At 38.6% G+C, this 18,105-nt stretch overlaps 1 protein-coding gene across 1 annotated transcript in view; it reads left to right on the forward strand.

Moving 5' to 3' along the window:
* LARS2 (leucyl-tRNA synthetase 2, mitochondrial) overlaps window positions 1–18,105 on the forward strand; it is a 119,104-nt gene that overhangs the window by 59,224 nt on the left and 41,775 nt on the right. Inside the window, exons 8-12 of the mRNA XM_065399470.1 lie at window positions 2,917–3,024; window positions 6,586–6,745; window positions 12,279–12,383; window positions 16,133–16,248; window positions 17,169–17,452. Coding sequence (XP_065255542.1) covers window positions 2,917–3,024; window positions 6,586–6,745; window positions 12,279–12,383; window positions 16,133–16,248; window positions 17,169–17,452 — 773 coding nt within the window. The remainder of the gene's footprint in view (window positions 1–2,916; window positions 3,025–6,585; window positions 6,746–12,278; window positions 12,384–16,132; window positions 16,249–17,168; window positions 17,453–18,105) is intronic.

Here is an 18,105-nt window from a genome sequence, read left to right on the forward strand (position 1 = left end):
TTCAGGCACCCAAATAAGTGTCTTGATTTTCAGTGGTGCTGAGCACTCTCATTTACTTAATCAGGAGAGTGAAAAAACTAGTATTACCCCTGTTACTGACACTTTTTTCAGCATCTAGTCCATCTTAATTTTATTCAGTGATGAACATTTCAGAAAACATTTTTCTTTGAACATTTTACAAAAATGTCTTCATTTACTCAAATGATTTTTTAAAAGTGAGCATATTAAATGAGTGAGAACTGATGAGTATCCAGTTTGAGATTGTTGTAAGGTTATCTATTAAATATCGAGTAACATTTATTAACATGTTAGTAATATATCTCCAATGCACATTTTTCCCTTTGTAATACTGTTTAAAATGTTTTAACTATTGTTGGTTTTTACTAAATTTCCCAGTGTAGGCCTCTCAAGTTATTAGGGCAATGCCTTAAATGCAAAGAACTGGGATTGAGGATTATCTGTTCCGAAATTTTGACGGCATTTATTTTGTCTTTTCACTGTGTACTGTGCAGGCACACACTTATGTGAAAAAGTTTCTGTGCTTACAAAGTGTATAAGGTTATGTATTCACTGCAGAGTTAACTCTAGTTGTTTAAACTCAAGGTAGTCTAGATTGAGTGAGAGGGTATGTCTCTACTGCAGTGCAAGCCAGAGCTCAGACTTATGCTCAAACCCTAATCCCCCTTCGGTCTACACACAAATATCTCAGACTCTGGCTCAAACTCAGGGTCCTAGGACCTTGCAAGAGTGGAGGGTCTAAGCCCCCAAGTCAATGCGGGACCCAGGGTTTGAGCTACACAAAGTGATTATCAGCTGAGGAATTGTGCTAACCTGATCTGTAGGTTATATTTTCTGATGGGCCAGCCAACTCGAGTTAAAAGCACTACCACACTCAAGTTGACTGTGTGTGTGTGTGTGTGGAATGGACGTCAGTTAGGGGCAACACTCGAATTATAAAAAAAATCCTAATAGTCGCACAGTGGATTTTGAAGAGAACAGTATCTGACTAGCCAGTCAGGTGTCTATTGACCTACTTGCACACTCTTAAAATGTATTTATATAAAATATAAATAATTATTTTAAAAGAAAGTATCCACTCATTGGTTTGTCCTCTGCATTTCTTGCATTGGGTTATTATATGTAAGCACTCAGTATTCACTGTAGATAGAGCCCAGTACTCTATGGAACAGGACACCAAGCAAGGTAAATAGTCTTAACATGAACATTAGAACAGAACATGGAACAATATAGGGAATTGTTGGTTTATATTCCACTAAAGTCATTACATTATTGTTTTAAAAAGCAGCGGCAGCAGCTTGGCATTCTTATATCTATAAATCAGCAGAAAAGGAAGTAGTTAGTTGAGGATGTAAAAGAAGGTTAATAAGGAATAATAATCCAAAACAGTATGTAGCTATGGGGTGTGGATGACAAAAATGTATTATATTGTGAATCATAGAGTGAATCATAGTAAAAACATCAGTAGCCAGCAACTAGCATTTGTAACATGTTTTAAGTATATAATTTTGGACATTTTTAGTATAATTAAAATATAATAATTGAAAAGAGCAAATTGTGTGTTCAGTAATTATATTCTATGAAGTGGAGCCTAATTAGTGACGTATAGTATGAATGATCCATGCTCCCTGGTAATTGTAAATTAACAAAATAATAAAAGGCTTTCATGTTTCATGTTGGAGCTGTGCAACTTAAGGACAAGTGATACAGCATATTGACTTCCTCTACTTAGAAATTAACTACTGAACATTGTATCAACTATCTTTCTGTCTGACTCATGCCTCCAGCTGTATTTCTGCCAAGGTAAAAGTTTTGGACAGTGCTGGAATACTCCTAGCAAAAATGTCAAATCTTATGAAGTATAGATTGAGATGGGGTTTCCATTATACCCTCCTCTAAAATTCTTTGTTTAAATTCTTTGTGTTTCTTTAATTTATAAAAAAAACTTTTCAAATTATGTAAACAAAATTAGCAGATTTAAAGCAATGCTTCCAACAGCAATCATAATGCTCCATGCTGTTTATGTGTGCCTGAGCATGAACACTAAGAAAGCAATATGTCTATAACTCTCTATATAAATGTACACAAACTGCATACAAGTTACAGTAATGCAAACTGCTACATTATGGATGGGAAGAAAATAATGTGGGAACCATCGCTGTGAATTTCTTCTTTGTTGTGTGGGTAGAGTCTTATCCGTAATATTGTATTAACATAACATTTTATATTTAATATACACTATTATTGTCAATTAATATTATTTGTATTACAATAGCAACCAGAGGTCCCATTCAGAATTGGGCCTATTGTGCTGGGTAAAATATAAATAAAATTATAAAAATCTCATAACGTACGTAAAACTGATGGACAGCATCAGCCTCATTGTTATAGTATGACAATTAGTTGAGTTTGAAAAATTTAGGATAAATAAATGTGACCTATCTGTATACAATTTCCAGGCTATTAGCCAGAGAACTAGTCCAAAAATAGCATTCAGTCCTGAAAAACATATGCATATAAACAGTCCTGTTGTGCTCAACAGGACCAATCACATGCACGTTTTCAGGATCGGGTCTTCAATTAACACAGATTTAAAATGGTATCTTTCCTTGTTTACTTTTTCTTCCTAGTCTTTCTGTGTTCACTGTTTAAGACTGTGCCCATAAGGAAGCTATGTCTCAAACAATTGGATGCACCACATTTCTGGCCTTTGCCATGTTCCACTAGTTCTTGAAAGATATGAAATTGTGGGAGCTGTAGTAGAAGAATACCTTGTTCATGTTTTTACTCCTGCAGCTCTACTGCTGTGCCCCTTTATATAACTAAATTTGAAAGTGTTAATGTATGTGGTTTTATATATATGCTAGAGTTGCTAACACCTCGTTTATATTGTGCCAGGCCATGCTTGATTCTTTGTCTGATCTCCCTGAGTGGTATGGTATAAAGGAAATGCAAGCAAACTGGATAGGTGATTGTGTTGGATGTTATCTTGACTTCGTGTTAAAGGTGAGTCAGAAATTTGACCATCCCTTTCTTTGTGTGGATTATGCAAAATGACTGAAATGCATAATGGGATTTCTCTTAATATCTAGAAGACTTTTGAAAGTTAAGGATACTATTACATATTGTTTTACAAATATATATATATATATATATATATATATGTTTATTAAATGTAACACTTTGCATTATTTTTATTCTTACTGCACTATAACATTCAAAGCTCATTGAAGATTTCCTGCAGAAAAATTGTGGCAGACCTTAGTATTTTTGTAAGTGAACTTTTACTTAATAACCCAAATCTATGGCTGATCAAAATTCACAATTCTAACCCAAAGCAAATTAAGATGCGAGATTACTTAAATATATCAGGTTTAGTGGGAAGCTATTGTCATGAGACTACATTTAATCACTGGACGGAGTAAAAAACAGATATGTAGGCTTAAGATAAAACAAAGAGGACAGGTATGGTGAGCTGTGTTTCTGAGTGTTCTCATAATGATCATATCAGCTTCATGAGTCACATTTAAAAGCTCCAGTTCTTCATTGTACTGGAATTTATTCATGGGAGAAAAGTAGTAAAATTTTAGTAGCTTCTCATTAGAATAAAAAGCAAGAAACTGAAATCATCCACCAAAATTTGTTGTGTGAGTTCAGCAGTTTGGAACCCTGTAGCTGTTCAGTTCTGTCTGTGTGTCCTTGGGTCCACAAAGTGCACTGACGAGTGCTGAGAAGTTATACAGATCTAACGTAGTAGTTCTTTCATCTCCAACCATTCCCAAGAAAAGCCAGCTGCATCAAGTATAAGTATTTTTGCTACTGTGGTTATTAGCTCTTGGGACAAAAATCACATGAAACTATTATTAATTCTTAGTAGGACAAAATACTACTGGCTTTTCTTTAGCAGTTGAGTCTTTAAAACTATTTTTGGTTAAATGCTTTGGGTACAGAAGCTTTCTTTGCTCAATATTTGTTTTCCTTCCTAACATTGAGTCCTGCCAACATGCATGACCACAGAAACTTTTTAAAGCAACAGGGGTTGTTGAGGAGGCACACATATACCTCTCAAACCCATAGATATCAGTGTAGAGCAACAGGGGTAAGAGATTTGTTTGTTTTTTTTCTTTTCCTCCACTGGCAATGGAAGAACTCCCCTCTTGGGAAATCTATGCTAAATTGAGCCTCTTTATATTGATAGTACTATTTATTGTAAGTAGTACGTTTAATGCAAACTAGAAAACTAGACACTGAGGAACCTAAAGAAAAGTGCTGGATAAAAGAGGTAGGTTGATAAGGAGAACTTAAGAAAAGTGCAGGTACACTTTGCCCTGTGCTCTGTCCACAGAACAAAGAGAATATTTGACATCCTTTTGGAAAGATGCAAAAGTGAAATGACTCTGGATGACGATCAAGTGAGAGATTTTCAAAGGTACCAATGGTGTTAGGCACCTAGCTCCCAATCACTTTCAGTGAGAGTTAGGTGCCTAATTGCTTTGGCCTAACATTTCATAAATGACTAATGACTTTAGGTGTTTTAATTTCTGGGAGCCCAAATTGAAATACCTTAAAGGGGCTCTGCACATCTGAAAAACCGGCCACCTTAGTTAGAGGCTTCTGTAAATATATGCCTCGATGTGCACTTGAAAATCTCCTTTGAGGGCTCCATGTGCTAAAGCATTTAACGGGACCAAAATTCTGTAGCAATTCTGCAGTAGCTTAATTTAAATTTAAAAAATAGATTTTTAATTAATAAAATATGAAAATAAATATCAGTGTACAGTGTCCATAGTGTTAGTCATATATTACACTTAATTTATTTCATATTGTGCCATCTTTTCCAGTTTTCATTATGTGTTGTAAGTACAAAAATCTGCAGCATTTAACTTCATTGTAGAAATGTCAGTGGGGAGGCTGGAGATGGAAACAGTTTAAAATTCTGTTTAGATTTCAGATTCAGCACCTCATTTAGATGAATAATGGGGCAATTTCTGTCAGAACTATTGTCGCAGGATGCCTGCAAACTCAGAAAAACAAGATTATTTTCACTACCACTAGGGCCATAGCCATAATTTTTTTTAAATGAAAGTTTAGATTCTGGATCACAAATCTGTGGCAAGGGATAGATTTTCATGGTAAATTCTGTAGCCACAGAATACAGCAGTCCCTGAATAATGCTTACTGTGCATAAAGTCATTAGTCATTTACTTATAATACATCAAAGTGATTTGCAAACATTAACTGTGATATTCTCACAATGGGTCTGATACAGTGCTTGTTGTAGTGAATGGAAAGGCTCCCAGTGACTTGTGTAGCATTGGATAAGGCTAAATACCCAAAGAGGTTCTTAAGTATGATTATCCCTATTTTATAGATGGGGAAACAGAGGCAAGAAGATTCTCTTTTCCAGAGCCACAGAGAGAGATGGTGTCTGAGTCAGGATTAGAGCTCTGGAGAGTTAGCTTCTGCCTGGGATATTGGGAGTTATCCTTGTGTATCTGATGGATTAATTGGGCCTTTAATGTGAATAGGAAGGAAGATGTGGTATTGTATTAAGTTAGATAGACTATATAGGCCAAAGGTGTTAACATAACCCCAGTCCCTGTCCAACAATAAACAGTGTTAAACAAGGTTTGGTACACAGAGACCTCGGCCAGCTTAGTACCAGAGCAACCATTAAAAATCCTTGTAACCTTTTATTAATGATACAGAAAAGAAGGAAAAATAGCTAAAGCATTTGAAATCTGAAGTATTATGTAAGGCTTTCATTTTAACAATATCCCTTATTCCCTTTAGCTAGAGAGAGTTTTTAGAAGGAAAAAACCCCTTGTTTGACAATGTCTTAGGTGGTGTTAATAACTATCCTTTTGGGTAAAACAGAAGTTAGTTGTGATGGGCTGGAGTTGTTGCTTCTGCTGCTGCTACTGTTAAAGTCCAATCCCTTTCATCCCAAGTGGTGTTTGGGAATCATCTGGAGCCAGTAGAGGTGGCGATGTTATCTGGGTCCCTTTCTCTAGCCCAGTCTGGTCAGGACATCTCAGGATTAGGGTAATAAAGGCCCCGGGGTCCCAAGAGATCGTGGGGATGGAAGCCATGAAGGTGAAGTTTGCTTCAGTAGCCACCATTTCTGTTATTTCATATTGTCAGTTCTTTCTCTATTTTCTTTCCCCCCAAAGTCTGTTTCTTTTAGCAAGGAGTGATCGATGGAATAGCCCAATCCCACATCATTTTGCATACCATTAGGCCTAATATCTGATGCAGCAGTTTTGGTGCACTAACTTCCAGCTCCATGTCATATGCTTTTAACAAACATAATTTGAACAGTCCTTGGATTATATCAATGTGTGTGTGACTTTCTGTTTGGACTAATTTAGTCCGTCTGTCTGTTTCTCTTGCACCTGTTTATAACATTCTTTATTGAAAACAATTTGACCTACTTTCCATGGTATATTCCTAAGCAGGCAAAAGTTATAGACCAATTGTCACAGCAGAAGGAAATATAAAAAATGGCATTTTAATGGAGAAAATTAGCAATAAAACTGCTCTGGAATACTTTCTGCTCTTTATCAGGTTAATGGCAAAGAAACAGGAGAGAAGCTAGCTGCCTATACCTATACACCTGAAGCCATTTATGGAGCTTCCCACTTATATGTTTTACCTGATCATAGACTACTGCATGGAAATAGTAGTCTGAAGGAAGTGTTGCAGAGTGAGTTCATCCCAGGCAAAGGTGAGTTTTTATTTTTATTTTATTCTGGAATTGTGATAGTTTTAGAGACTAAAGTTTAAAAAAAAAAAAAAAAAAGGAAGCATGAGCATGAAAATTCCTGTTGAGGAGGAACAATTCCTTTTGATTCTTTGTACACGTCAAGTAGTATCACTTTACCTCATCCTGACTTCAAGGATGGTGGGATGACAATAGCTGGAATGTCAGTCTTAGTATTATAATGGTGGATAAACCTTTAAAGAAGTCAATTGGTTGCATGAAAGTAGTGGGCCAGATTCCTGTTTCTGTTCTGGGACCTTTCTACCATGAATGGTAGAAAGGTCCAGATTCTGGTTATAGTTGCCTAGTGGAAAATTGTCCTGGTGGAGTGTTGCCTCCTCATTGGCATAAAGCTGGCAGAGTCAGCCACAAATACCTCCCCGTTCTGCCCTACCCCATCCCTGGGGTGTAGGGGGCATGTGGGAAAAGATGGGAGTGTGAAGGGAGCATGGCTAAGATATGCTTTGTCACATTGATCCTCAGCTGGCATAATGTCCCAATGGTGTAAGTTAGAGCAGCCCCATGGCTGGCCTTGACTTATTCTGGAGCTGGCACAGACTGTCCTCCAGGGTAAGAGAGTTGTAACTGACTTCCTAAGAGACACCGCACTCACCTGGGCTAAGTAGAGGTATGGCCTGTTATTTTGTTACATTTGGAAACTCACAATGATAAGAGTAACAGGATGCCTTAAAGCAGATTAAGTACAAAATATACATATTTTATTTCTACTTCATTCTGCTAATACTTGTATTTTTATTAAGTTGAAAAAATATTAACTACCTTGTGCACATGTGTTTATAATATAAGGTCAAATCCTCTGCTTTGCTCCTCTCACGCTCAGTGGAACAGATAAGGGAAACCATCAGAGAACCAGTTGTATCTCCCTGACTCTCTTCCCAGTGTCTGGCCTGGGCATAGATTTAGGGCTACTCTAAATTGCCACAGCTCACAATAGTCCCTAAGGGGCCATCTGCCTGCTGTGGGTAGTTGGAGCACAGCGCATTTCAGCTACTCTTCCCCACCTGTGACATGCTCGCTGCACTGAGAGCTGTAGGGAGGGTGATATAGGAACTGGCTATGCCAGGTTTACAGCTGTTGGAGACTTGCCCACATGGGGGATATCCCCAACAGAAAGATGAGCCTGATTCCATCCCCTTTGCAGCACTGTGCACAGGGACAGAGCTGACCAGAGAATCTTGCTCAGTGCCTTTAATATCATAACTGCATACTACTTTTTCCACCTCATTCAGTGACAGAATACATGGCTCAGAGAATGAGGCAGCTGTTCAAGAATTATTTTTATCTTTGCTGCTCAATGTGTGGCCCACTGCCTCATTAACTTCATACTCTCCAACTTCTGCAGGGAATGAGGAAATAATCCTACAGGAAAAAAAAAAGTGAACATGTAATTAAAGACAGTGCCATAATGTAAATGCGCAGGGAGCAGAGTTAAGTACTTCCTGACTTGAATGGTTCATTTTTACAACCTTGATATTTTTCATATGGAATCAGAAGAAACTGGGGCTGGAAGGTATTGGTTATCCCGAGCCTCTTCCATGGGAGCCAGGAGAAACTGGAGCTGGGATATCAGAGGGATTCTGTTGTATGATTAAAAACCACTATGCCTGTGAGAAATGCATGTTAAGCTCTTATAACTCAGCTAAATCAAAACAGATTTTCATTGGCCCAGAGAAAGGCACAGCTGCGTCCTAGGGATTACATCCTTGCCGACTTTTATATTCCTATGCCAGACGACTGGAGCGCAAAAGCTGTGCAGTAAAGATCACGTGTTATTTTTGATAATGGCAAAAGTGTATTTTTTACACATTTCCTACACAAAAATAGTTGAACCATTGTTGCTTCAAGTTGCCTATAGGAATTCACCCTCCTGTGAGACCAAATCTAGAAAATTTCAGCCAGAATGATGAAAGTTTGAGAAAGTTATAAGCAATTGAAAAGAACCTTTAAAATGGAAACAGTTACACACCTTGTGACACACCCTTGGGGTACAATCTGGACTGTGGGACCGCTGTATCCCATTAATTCTCCTCCCTGGGCTGTCTCTCTTACAATGTGCTAGTGACAAGCAGCAAAACCCCTCCAGGTGCTGTGCTCACTCAGTCAACAACATACAGGGACACACCAAGCTAAGTTGCATGAATGCTCTGTAAGCCACTCATGAATTATACAGAGAGAGGCCCCAGCCAATTTCCCCAGACTTGCACCCCAGAAATGTACCATTTTACACAGCTCAAGACCTCCTCTTGAACAGTGCAAGCTCATCAATTAGTTCACCACTTTGTCAAAGGAAAGTGGACATGCACCAGCCTTTGTGACGTGGGGGGCTAGGTAACCCCCATTCGGTACATGCCTCTCTGAGGAGTCTCTGGGAAGTGGATTCTTATTGATGGGTCATCAACACATATCTGGCTGGTCCTGATGTAAATCTGTCATGTCAGTTGTTCTTTGTTGTCACTGAAAAGCTAATTGTGGGCTTTTTCTACTTACCCCATATTTCAGTAACAAACACATAGCAATACTTCATCACTTCACATACAATGATAGTACATACAATCCAACAGGATAGTAATGTTCAGCGGATTGAGACTTTTTAAATGATACCTCACAAGGCATACTGTGTACAAAACCTATCCTAATCATATCACAGTGGTCAATATGTGGGTTCCAGGGTGCTATTTTGAGGTAGAGTGCCACACACCTCTACTATAGTATAGCTACGCACTCGTGCCATTTACTTATATATTTGTGTATATCTATACATAGAGGAACATCCTGGCCCCATTGAAGTCAAAGGGATGTCGCAGTGCTTCAAGCCACGTGCCGATCCCTGGGCCTACTGGTAAACGACAAACAGTCAACGTTAGTGCCGGTGCAAAGGATAGAGTTCATCGGAGCAGTCCTCGACTCGACCTGCTCCAGAGCATTCCTGCCGCTGGAAAGGTTCCACGTGTTGGTGAACCTCATTGTGAAAGTCTCCGCGTTCCCTCTGACTACAACCAGGGTCTGTCTGTGCCTGCTGGGTCACGTGGCAGTGTGCACTTATGTGGTCTGCCATGCCAGGTTCAGGATGCAGCCCCTGCAACAATGGCTGGGGATGATCTATTTCCAGTTCTGAGACCCCGCTGGAAAAGATCGTTACCCTTCCTCAGGCGTTACTTACCTCGCTGTGATGGTGGACTGACCTCAGGACAGTCCTGGAGGGGGTTCCGTTCGACAACCCCCTTCACTCCATCGAGTTGGTGTTGGATGCCTCGGACCTGGGCTGGGGTGCGCATCTCGGCGACCTCCAGACATAGTGATGTGGTCCCCGGAGGAGGCGAAGTTGCACATAAACATCAAAGAGCTCCAAGCAGTCTGGCTGGTGTGCAGAGTCTTCCTGCCCCACCTGTTGGGCAAGGTGGTATGAGTCCTGATGGACAGCACAGCCTCGATGGTCTACATCAACAGGCAAGGGAGAGCACGCTTGTCAGCCCTATGTCAAGAGGCACTCTGTCTATGACATTTCTGCATCAGCCACGAAATCCACCTGGAAGCTTGTCACCTTCCTGGTGTCAAGAATATGCTGGCGGATTTCTCCTCTCACCACAAGTGGTCGCTCCACCCGGAGGTAGCCTGCATGATCTTCCAGAGGTGGGGAGCTCCCCAAGTGGACCTATTCACCACTAGACAGAACAGGAAGTGCCATCCGTTCTGTTCTTGGCAAGGTCTGAGCAGGGGATCCCTGTCCGATGCCTTCCTCCTGTCATGGTCAGGGAGCCTGATGTACGTGTTCCCTCCGATTCCACTCATCAGCCGGGTCCTGGCAAAGATCAAGAGAGACAAAGTGCAGGTTTTCGTGATCACCCCAGCGTGGCCTCGCCAGCATTGGTTCGGCACACTCATGAACTTGTTAGCGGCCCCTCCCTGGCCCCTGCCCAACCGACCGGACCTGCTGTCACGGGAGCACAGTTGGCTCCTACACCCCAACCTCGAGTCCCTCCACCTCTCAGCGTGGATGCTGTGTGGCTGAACCCAGAGGAGCGGGCCTGTTCCGAAGGAGTCCAACAGGTCCTTCTGGAGAGTAGGAAACCCTCAACTAGACTGACTTAGCTGGCCAAATGGACGAGGTTTTCCCGCTGGGGGTCCGAATGTGGCATCTCTCCCTCACATTCTTCCATACCGGCTGTCCTGGACTACCTGCTCCATTTGAGGAACCAGGGCCTGGCACACACTTCCATTAGAGCAGTGGTTATCAAACTTTTGTATTGGTGACCCCTTTCACACAGCAAACCTATGAGTGTGACCCCCCCCCCTTATAAATTAAAAACACTTTAAAAAAAATTTAACACTGTTATAAATGCTGGAGGTGAAGCAGGATATGGGGTGGAGGCTGACAGCTTGCGATCCCCCCATGTAATAACCTCTTGACCCCCTGTAGGCTTTAAAGTTTTACACTATTTTGTTTTTGAGTGCAGTTATGTAACCAAAAAAATCTGCATTTGTAAGTTACACTTTCACGATAAAGAGATTGCACTTCAGTACTTGTCTAAGGTGAATTAAAAAATACTATTTTTTTGGTTCATCATTTTTACAGTGCATATATTTGTAATCATAGAATATCAGGGTTGGAAGGGACCTCAGGAGGTCATCTAGTCTAACACGCTGCTCAAAGCAGGACCAATCTGCAGACAGATTTTTGCCCTAGATCCCTAAGTGGTCCCCTCAAGGATTGAACTCACAACCCTGGGTTTAGCAGGCCAATGCTCAAACCACTGAGCTATCCATCTCCCCCATTATCAAAAATAATAATATAAAGTGAACACTGTGCACTTTGTATTCTGTGTTGTAATTGAAATCAATATTGAAAATGTAGAAAAACATTCAAAAATATTTAATAAATTTCAATTGGTATTCTATTGTTATAAGTGCAATTAATTGCAATTTTTTTTTTTGAGTTAATAGCATGAGTTAACTGCGATTAATTGACAGCCCTAGAATTTACTATTTTAAAGGGGCATTGTCAGCCAAAATAATGCTTTGGTCTGAAATTGTTGTACCAGCTGTTGTTTCAAGTAATTTTTAAAATGAGTAACCCTGAAAGAAATTGGAGAACAATAATGGTTCACTTGGTTTACTTTGTACATTTATCAGTTCTTTGCACATTGTCTGTTCCTCGGTTTCTACTATATAGTGAGTTAGTTTCTCTTATTTGTGGGGATCTTTCACATGCCATCAGGGAACAGAAAAACAGCTTTTTAAATCACAAAATTTGGCAGTGGGACTTACAGAAGCTTTTAACAGCTTTAAATTCATATTTTGAAATTGACTAGATTCTAAATTGAGTCTCTCCCTTTAAACAAAGAAAGTACTTTGATTCAGTGGGTTACCTCATAAGAAATTAGGATGCAAAGCACAGAAATTTTCATATTAATAAGTGAGATTCTTAGCACTGTTGGTGTCATATTTTAATTATTGTGATCTTTACATGTATTTGCAGACTGTCTTACGTCAGTGACAGCAATGAACTTACTTACCAAACAGGAGGTTCCTATAGTCATCTCTGCAAAATCAGCTTTTGAGAACTATATTGATACTAAAATAGGTAAGTGACATTTAAAATACAAGAGCAACATTGAAGTTTTTCAGTTACCATTTTGGAGCACCGGAACTGCTGCTGTAAACCTTTGAAGATAATGGCTGTCTTAGGGCCTTTAGAGGCAATATTCTTCTTAATTAAGGGAAAAGGAAAGGAAAGGTAGCTACGCAGAATTTGTTACAGGTCTGAATACAAAGAGACAGGGTAATATATTGTAATGAAAGAGAAAAATATTATAAAAAATTAATAAAATTAAAAGCTGACTGTAGTGAGACCCCAAGGTTGAAGACCTCCACATTTTCTCTTAAGAATTATAATACGAGACATGTGAATATGAGTGTGTCTCTTTCTCACACATACCAAAACAGAACAGCATCAATGCTTGACGTAAAAAATATTTGCCAAAGATCAAACTCATAGCAGTATAGTTTTGCTATGCCTACACACAATAGAACTCCTCAAACGAGATAACTTAAAAATTGCCTTACTTCAATAAATGTATCAAACTATCAATCCAAATTTGGCTTTATCTAGTTGTATTTGTTTTGATATCAATAAAATAATACAGAATGTACAATAATTGTGTTTGATCATGGTCAATGATCTCAAAGCTGGGAACCTGAATGTACCATCCCCAGGGCTCTCAGCCCTGTCTTGCCTTGCTACTTCTTCTAGACTCTCTTCTGCTTCTTTCTTTGCACCTTGCTGGTTTTACGTCCTGGGGAGTATTAGCCTATGTATGCTACCCTACAGGGCAGGACCAGGCTGGGTGGCAAATGTGGAATATTAGCCCAAATGTGCAGCTTTCTGGAAAACAGAGGCCACTTCAGAGGTCTGATTGAACAAAAAATCAATAATAAAATACAGAGTTCCTCTTGGTGGGTTCTTGTTTAATCAGTTTTTAAGTTCATTATGTTCTCATAAGCTGCTGAATTTTCTTATAAATTCTTTATTAACAGTTATTAGAAAAAATGGATTGAATAAATCAAGTGATGTGACTAGCCTACTAGCTGTGATATTATGAGTTTCACAGCATGGGTTGGAACTCGTTAGCCCAATCATATAATAGACCGTATTATTATGCCCCGTTTAGAATCAGTAAAATGTAGGTGAGTGATGTGAACTGTTAAAGTGAGAGATTTTTTATGTTGTTTCTATCTTCATCTTATTTGTCTATTTTCCTTCACAAAAATTTTTTTTAGATAGTCTTAAAGAGCTGTAAAAGCTTAATACATGTTAGGAAGATGCATATGAACAAGTGTGGGGGAGGACATTGAGGCATTGAGGAGGGAAGACAGAAGGGAACAAAACAAAGTGTGTTTTGGATCTTTTCAATTTCTTTTAGAGATTAAAAAAAAAAAAAAACCCAACAACCTAACTCGGCTTAGTCCAAAAAAGTGTTTTTTAAAATCTTAAAGATTCCATGTATTGTCTTTCTCCTGTGTTTTCCCTGTCTTTCTCACTCAGTCAATCAATGTCTTCCTTTTCGGTGTCCCCCTCTCAGCCTTTGCAAAGCCAGCCAGGGTTACAAAGCCTTGTAACTTTTTAAAGGTATTCATCTTCTTCAAGATGTTAAACAAACTTGGCTGTTTTATTAGGAGGAATCCAGATTTTCAAGTCTCCAAATTTGCACGTTCAGAATTTTAGCACATACTTGTTTGTGTATGTATTGAGTAGGTTTGTACACACAAATTGCTTCAAACATACATTTTTGAATGAATAGGTTATCTTGAAATTTTCTTTAGATAAAGAAAGTCAAGCTCCAGGCTGTTAATCTGGAACTTTTGATAAGAACTAAATTCAATTAAAAAATAATTTTAAAATATTGTATGAGTATTGATAGGATATTTTACTGCATCTTTTTTAGTTTGGGTGTGATATACCATCATTATTAATATGACTTCCATGTGTCATATTCTTTATTGACTCCTAGTGATGATTTGATATAATACAGTTCTGTTCAACATTTTTGTCACATACTTCCACTTTAATCTCCAAGGAGTAAATAACTAATACGCCATTGTATTTTTGGGAGCCAAAGAATATCAAAACAATTTCTGGAATAGGAGAGGCCAAATAATTGAGTTTCCCTAATATTACTTTTCATGACAAGCCTTTATTTTGTTCACTGGCATGTACTTTGGTCTTATGTATGCTGGATACCTCCCAGATCTTCCCAGGAAATGCTGGATGCCAACTCTTGAGTTTTGATATAGGACAGTGGCATCATCATCTTCTCTAAAGAAAAATAGACTAAAATGTGGGAGCTGCTTTCCTCTATTTGTGCAGCATATGGTAAAACCACCTGTGGTGGATTGCAGGGGGTTCTTTGACTTAGTAAGATACCGATATACCATGCTTTAATAGGGGTTTAAGAATGGCAATAGGGAGCTTCTGCTGTGGAGTTTTATAGTGATTCCACATTTTGGTTTCTTTTTTGTTTGTTCTTTTGTTTTGCATTAGTTATCTGCTTATGTATTTCCATATATCGACACAGTTGAAATATTTAACATAATGGGCAGTTCCGTGGCTGAGTAAGGGTGTATGTTATTTTTGAATTCAAGTTTGTATTGCGATAATTCTAAGGTGGTTGGTTTTTTTAGATCATTTTTTGAGAGCCTCTAGATCTGTAATATCAACAGTTGTTTCCAAGAATAGGAAGGAAAAAAGCTAACCTGACATTTGGGTTGGTCAATATATCTGCTGTTCTGGCTGATGGAGGCCAACCTAGTAATGCAGACTTATTTAAAAAATAGAACAATTGACCCCCCCAAAATGAAAACAAACTAATGTAGAAGGATATACATCACCATGTTATATAGTATGTCAAACAACATATAATTAATATTTTAATATAAATATGTATAATAAAAATGGGGATTTCTTAGCTAACGACCAGAATGCAGTCCTTGTAGGTGAAACACAACAGCTGCTGAACAGATTGCAGCTGTCAGGCAGTAACATTGTGAACAAGGGTTATTTTAAAATAATACATCACTTTTTGATATTGGTAAGTTGCAGCAATAAAAAGAATTCTATGTGGGTTAGAAGAGACTTGTATTCAAAATGTGTGAATGTCCCAGGTAATAAGGCACAGTGGGAAAAGGTGTCATCGGTGGCCTTAAATATTCTGACAGCATGGCTTATTCTGGCAGCAGTAAGAAATGCTTTCTCTAGCTTTATTCTGAATGTAAGGTTGACATAACTTTGAATTGGAAGTACTGGAGATGACTTTCTGATAGCAAAGGATGAGATTTTAAAAAGAAGGGGCAGCAGTGTTGAAGGACATTGTCAAGTTAAGTCATTTTCTTTTTTAAAAAACCTTACCTTTGTTTTTAATAACACCTTCAGTTATTTTAAAACAACTTACTATGTATTTATGCTACTTGCTTAGCTTTTGCATTTCTCTCAATTTGGTAAATGAAAACAGATTAGTCAATTTCAGTTTTATTTTTAGTCAATTTCAGACCCAATCATTTTCAGGTTCTCCTGAGCTAGCACAGTAATAATGATTTTTGGGTTGTAAACACCATAAGAGAATGTTTTGTTTAGAACGGTTGTCACTGAAATTTCACAAGCTTGTTTTTATCAATTTTGTGAAATTTTGGCAAAATTTTACTTGCCAATATTTTTTTAAAGCCATTGGAAAGAAGTAAGTAAGTGCCAATAGATGAAAATATTTTCCTCAAAAAAATGATGAGGAGCAGCCATGCTAGCCAATTATGGAACTGACTTTTTTCCCCTTCCATGGCTAGGAATTCCTAGTACTAATCCAGAAGATGCTGCTGTTGCTCAGAATCTGGGTCTCTCTTTCTCTGAAGTCATTGAAACACTACCAGATGGTTTGGAGACCCTCGTCAACTCTGGAGAGGTTGGTGCACTTGTACTGCGTTTCTTTCTAAAGTACAGTGATAGTGCATACTAAAACCCACTTCCTGGAAAATGCCAAATATTTTGTTTTCAAGGCTTAGTCTTCAAAATTTAACATACCTGAAAGAAGAAAAATGCTATAATAGTCTAAATTTTACAATAGAGAAGGAATAATAAATTCCATCATGAAAATGGCTTGATGTTTTTTCCTGTTCTTCATTTACACATTTGTTCTTCTTTCAGGTTAAATGTTAATATATTAGTCCCCTTGGTTGTATTCACTGGAAATGTTATTACAGGCCATTTGATAGCTTCATGGCTGTGTAAGGATGTAACCCTAAACTAACACTGAAGAGTTCTTGAGAGTCTGCACATACTAATCTGAGGAAGGGGGGATTGTTGTTGAATAGGAGACAGGTTTTGTGTCTGTCTAACTTGGGAGGGATATTGAATGTTTAAAATATATGAAGAAGTGAAGTATAAAACCACCCAGAATGAATATGTGAGGGAAAGTCTGATTTACCACCCATACTCTTGCAATGTCTGCCTTGGAGTACTAATATACTGGATGCCTTGCAGTAAGGAGAATCCACCTTAACTGCAGATATCTGGCCAACAGAGGCCAGGAGTGCTGAACAGGCCCTTCCTCAGCAATGACCCATTCAGCCCATCAAGGGAGTGACCTTGATAGGCTTTCAAGGGTGACCAGAAGGTTGGTGATTGACATGTGGAAGCCTGGAAGATGGATGGGCGTAAACCAGAAAAAAAAAAATGGGGAACCTCAAAAATGCTTGGAACCTCTGTCCCATCAGAGTTTGAATGTTGAGTTTGTGTACTATGCATATGAAAAACAACATAATGGGGCTACTACAGCATTGTCAATAGTAGCATATATCAAATGTCTGTCTTTCTTTTTATCAGTTCACAGGCATGACTAGGCAGGAAGCTTTAAAAGCCCTAACTCAGCAGGCCAAAAATAAAGGAGTAGGTGGAAACCTAACAAGTGACAAGTTAAGAGATTGGTTAATATCTCGACAGCGGTACTGGGGAACACCTATTCCCATAATCCACTGCCAGACCTGTGGCACAGTCCCTGTGCCTTATGAGGACTTACCTGTGGAGTTGCCCAATATAACCACCTTTACAGGAAAGGGAGCCTCCCCTCTAGAAACTGTCCCAGAGTGGATAACCTGTTCATGTCCAAGGTGAGCAAATATTATATACTGTCCACTTGCTATAATTCTTCTTGCTATAATATGGCCTCTTACTGTTTCTTAATACAAGCTCTTTTTCTTGATAAATACCTAGTGGAGGAAAAGCTCAGTGTTTTTAAGTTAGAGGAAAGAAAATAAGAAAAATAAAATAGTTTTTTTCTCCAGTTCTTTATAGTACTGCTTACTTCATCTATTGCAAGATTTTTTTTCTCTTTCAACAGCAGAGTTAAAGCAAAGGTTGGAGTGTATATTGAGTTGTTTCATTTGCTTTTGTTAAGGAAACTAACATATTGATCAATTAATTAATAAGTCCAACAACAGAGATAAGATGGTGCTACTGCAGTAGAATCTTTTATAAAGATTTACATGCCTGGTGCATTTTACATGGCAGCAAATAATTCAGGTTGAAGGAGTTAATAGGTGTATGATTCAGATTTTGATCATACAGTTTGTTTCCCAGCTCTTTAAGAAGAAGCATGTAGTTCAGATTTAGAAAGATACAAATTCATTAGAGAAAACAAGATGTCTCCAGAGCTGGTTGAGTGTTGGGTACATTGGAGTTTGTGCTCACCTTCTGCAGGTGGAGGGAAGAGAACCCGAGGAATCCCTGATAGAAACTCTTTCCTTTCCAGGCATATAGTGAA

The sequence above is a fragment of the Emys orbicularis genome, chromosome 2 (assembly GCF_028017835.1).
Source record: "Emys orbicularis isolate rEmyOrb1 chromosome 2, rEmyOrb1.hap1, whole genome shotgun sequence".
Lineage (NCBI taxonomy): Eukaryota > Metazoa > Chordata > Testudines > Emydidae > Emys > Emys orbicularis.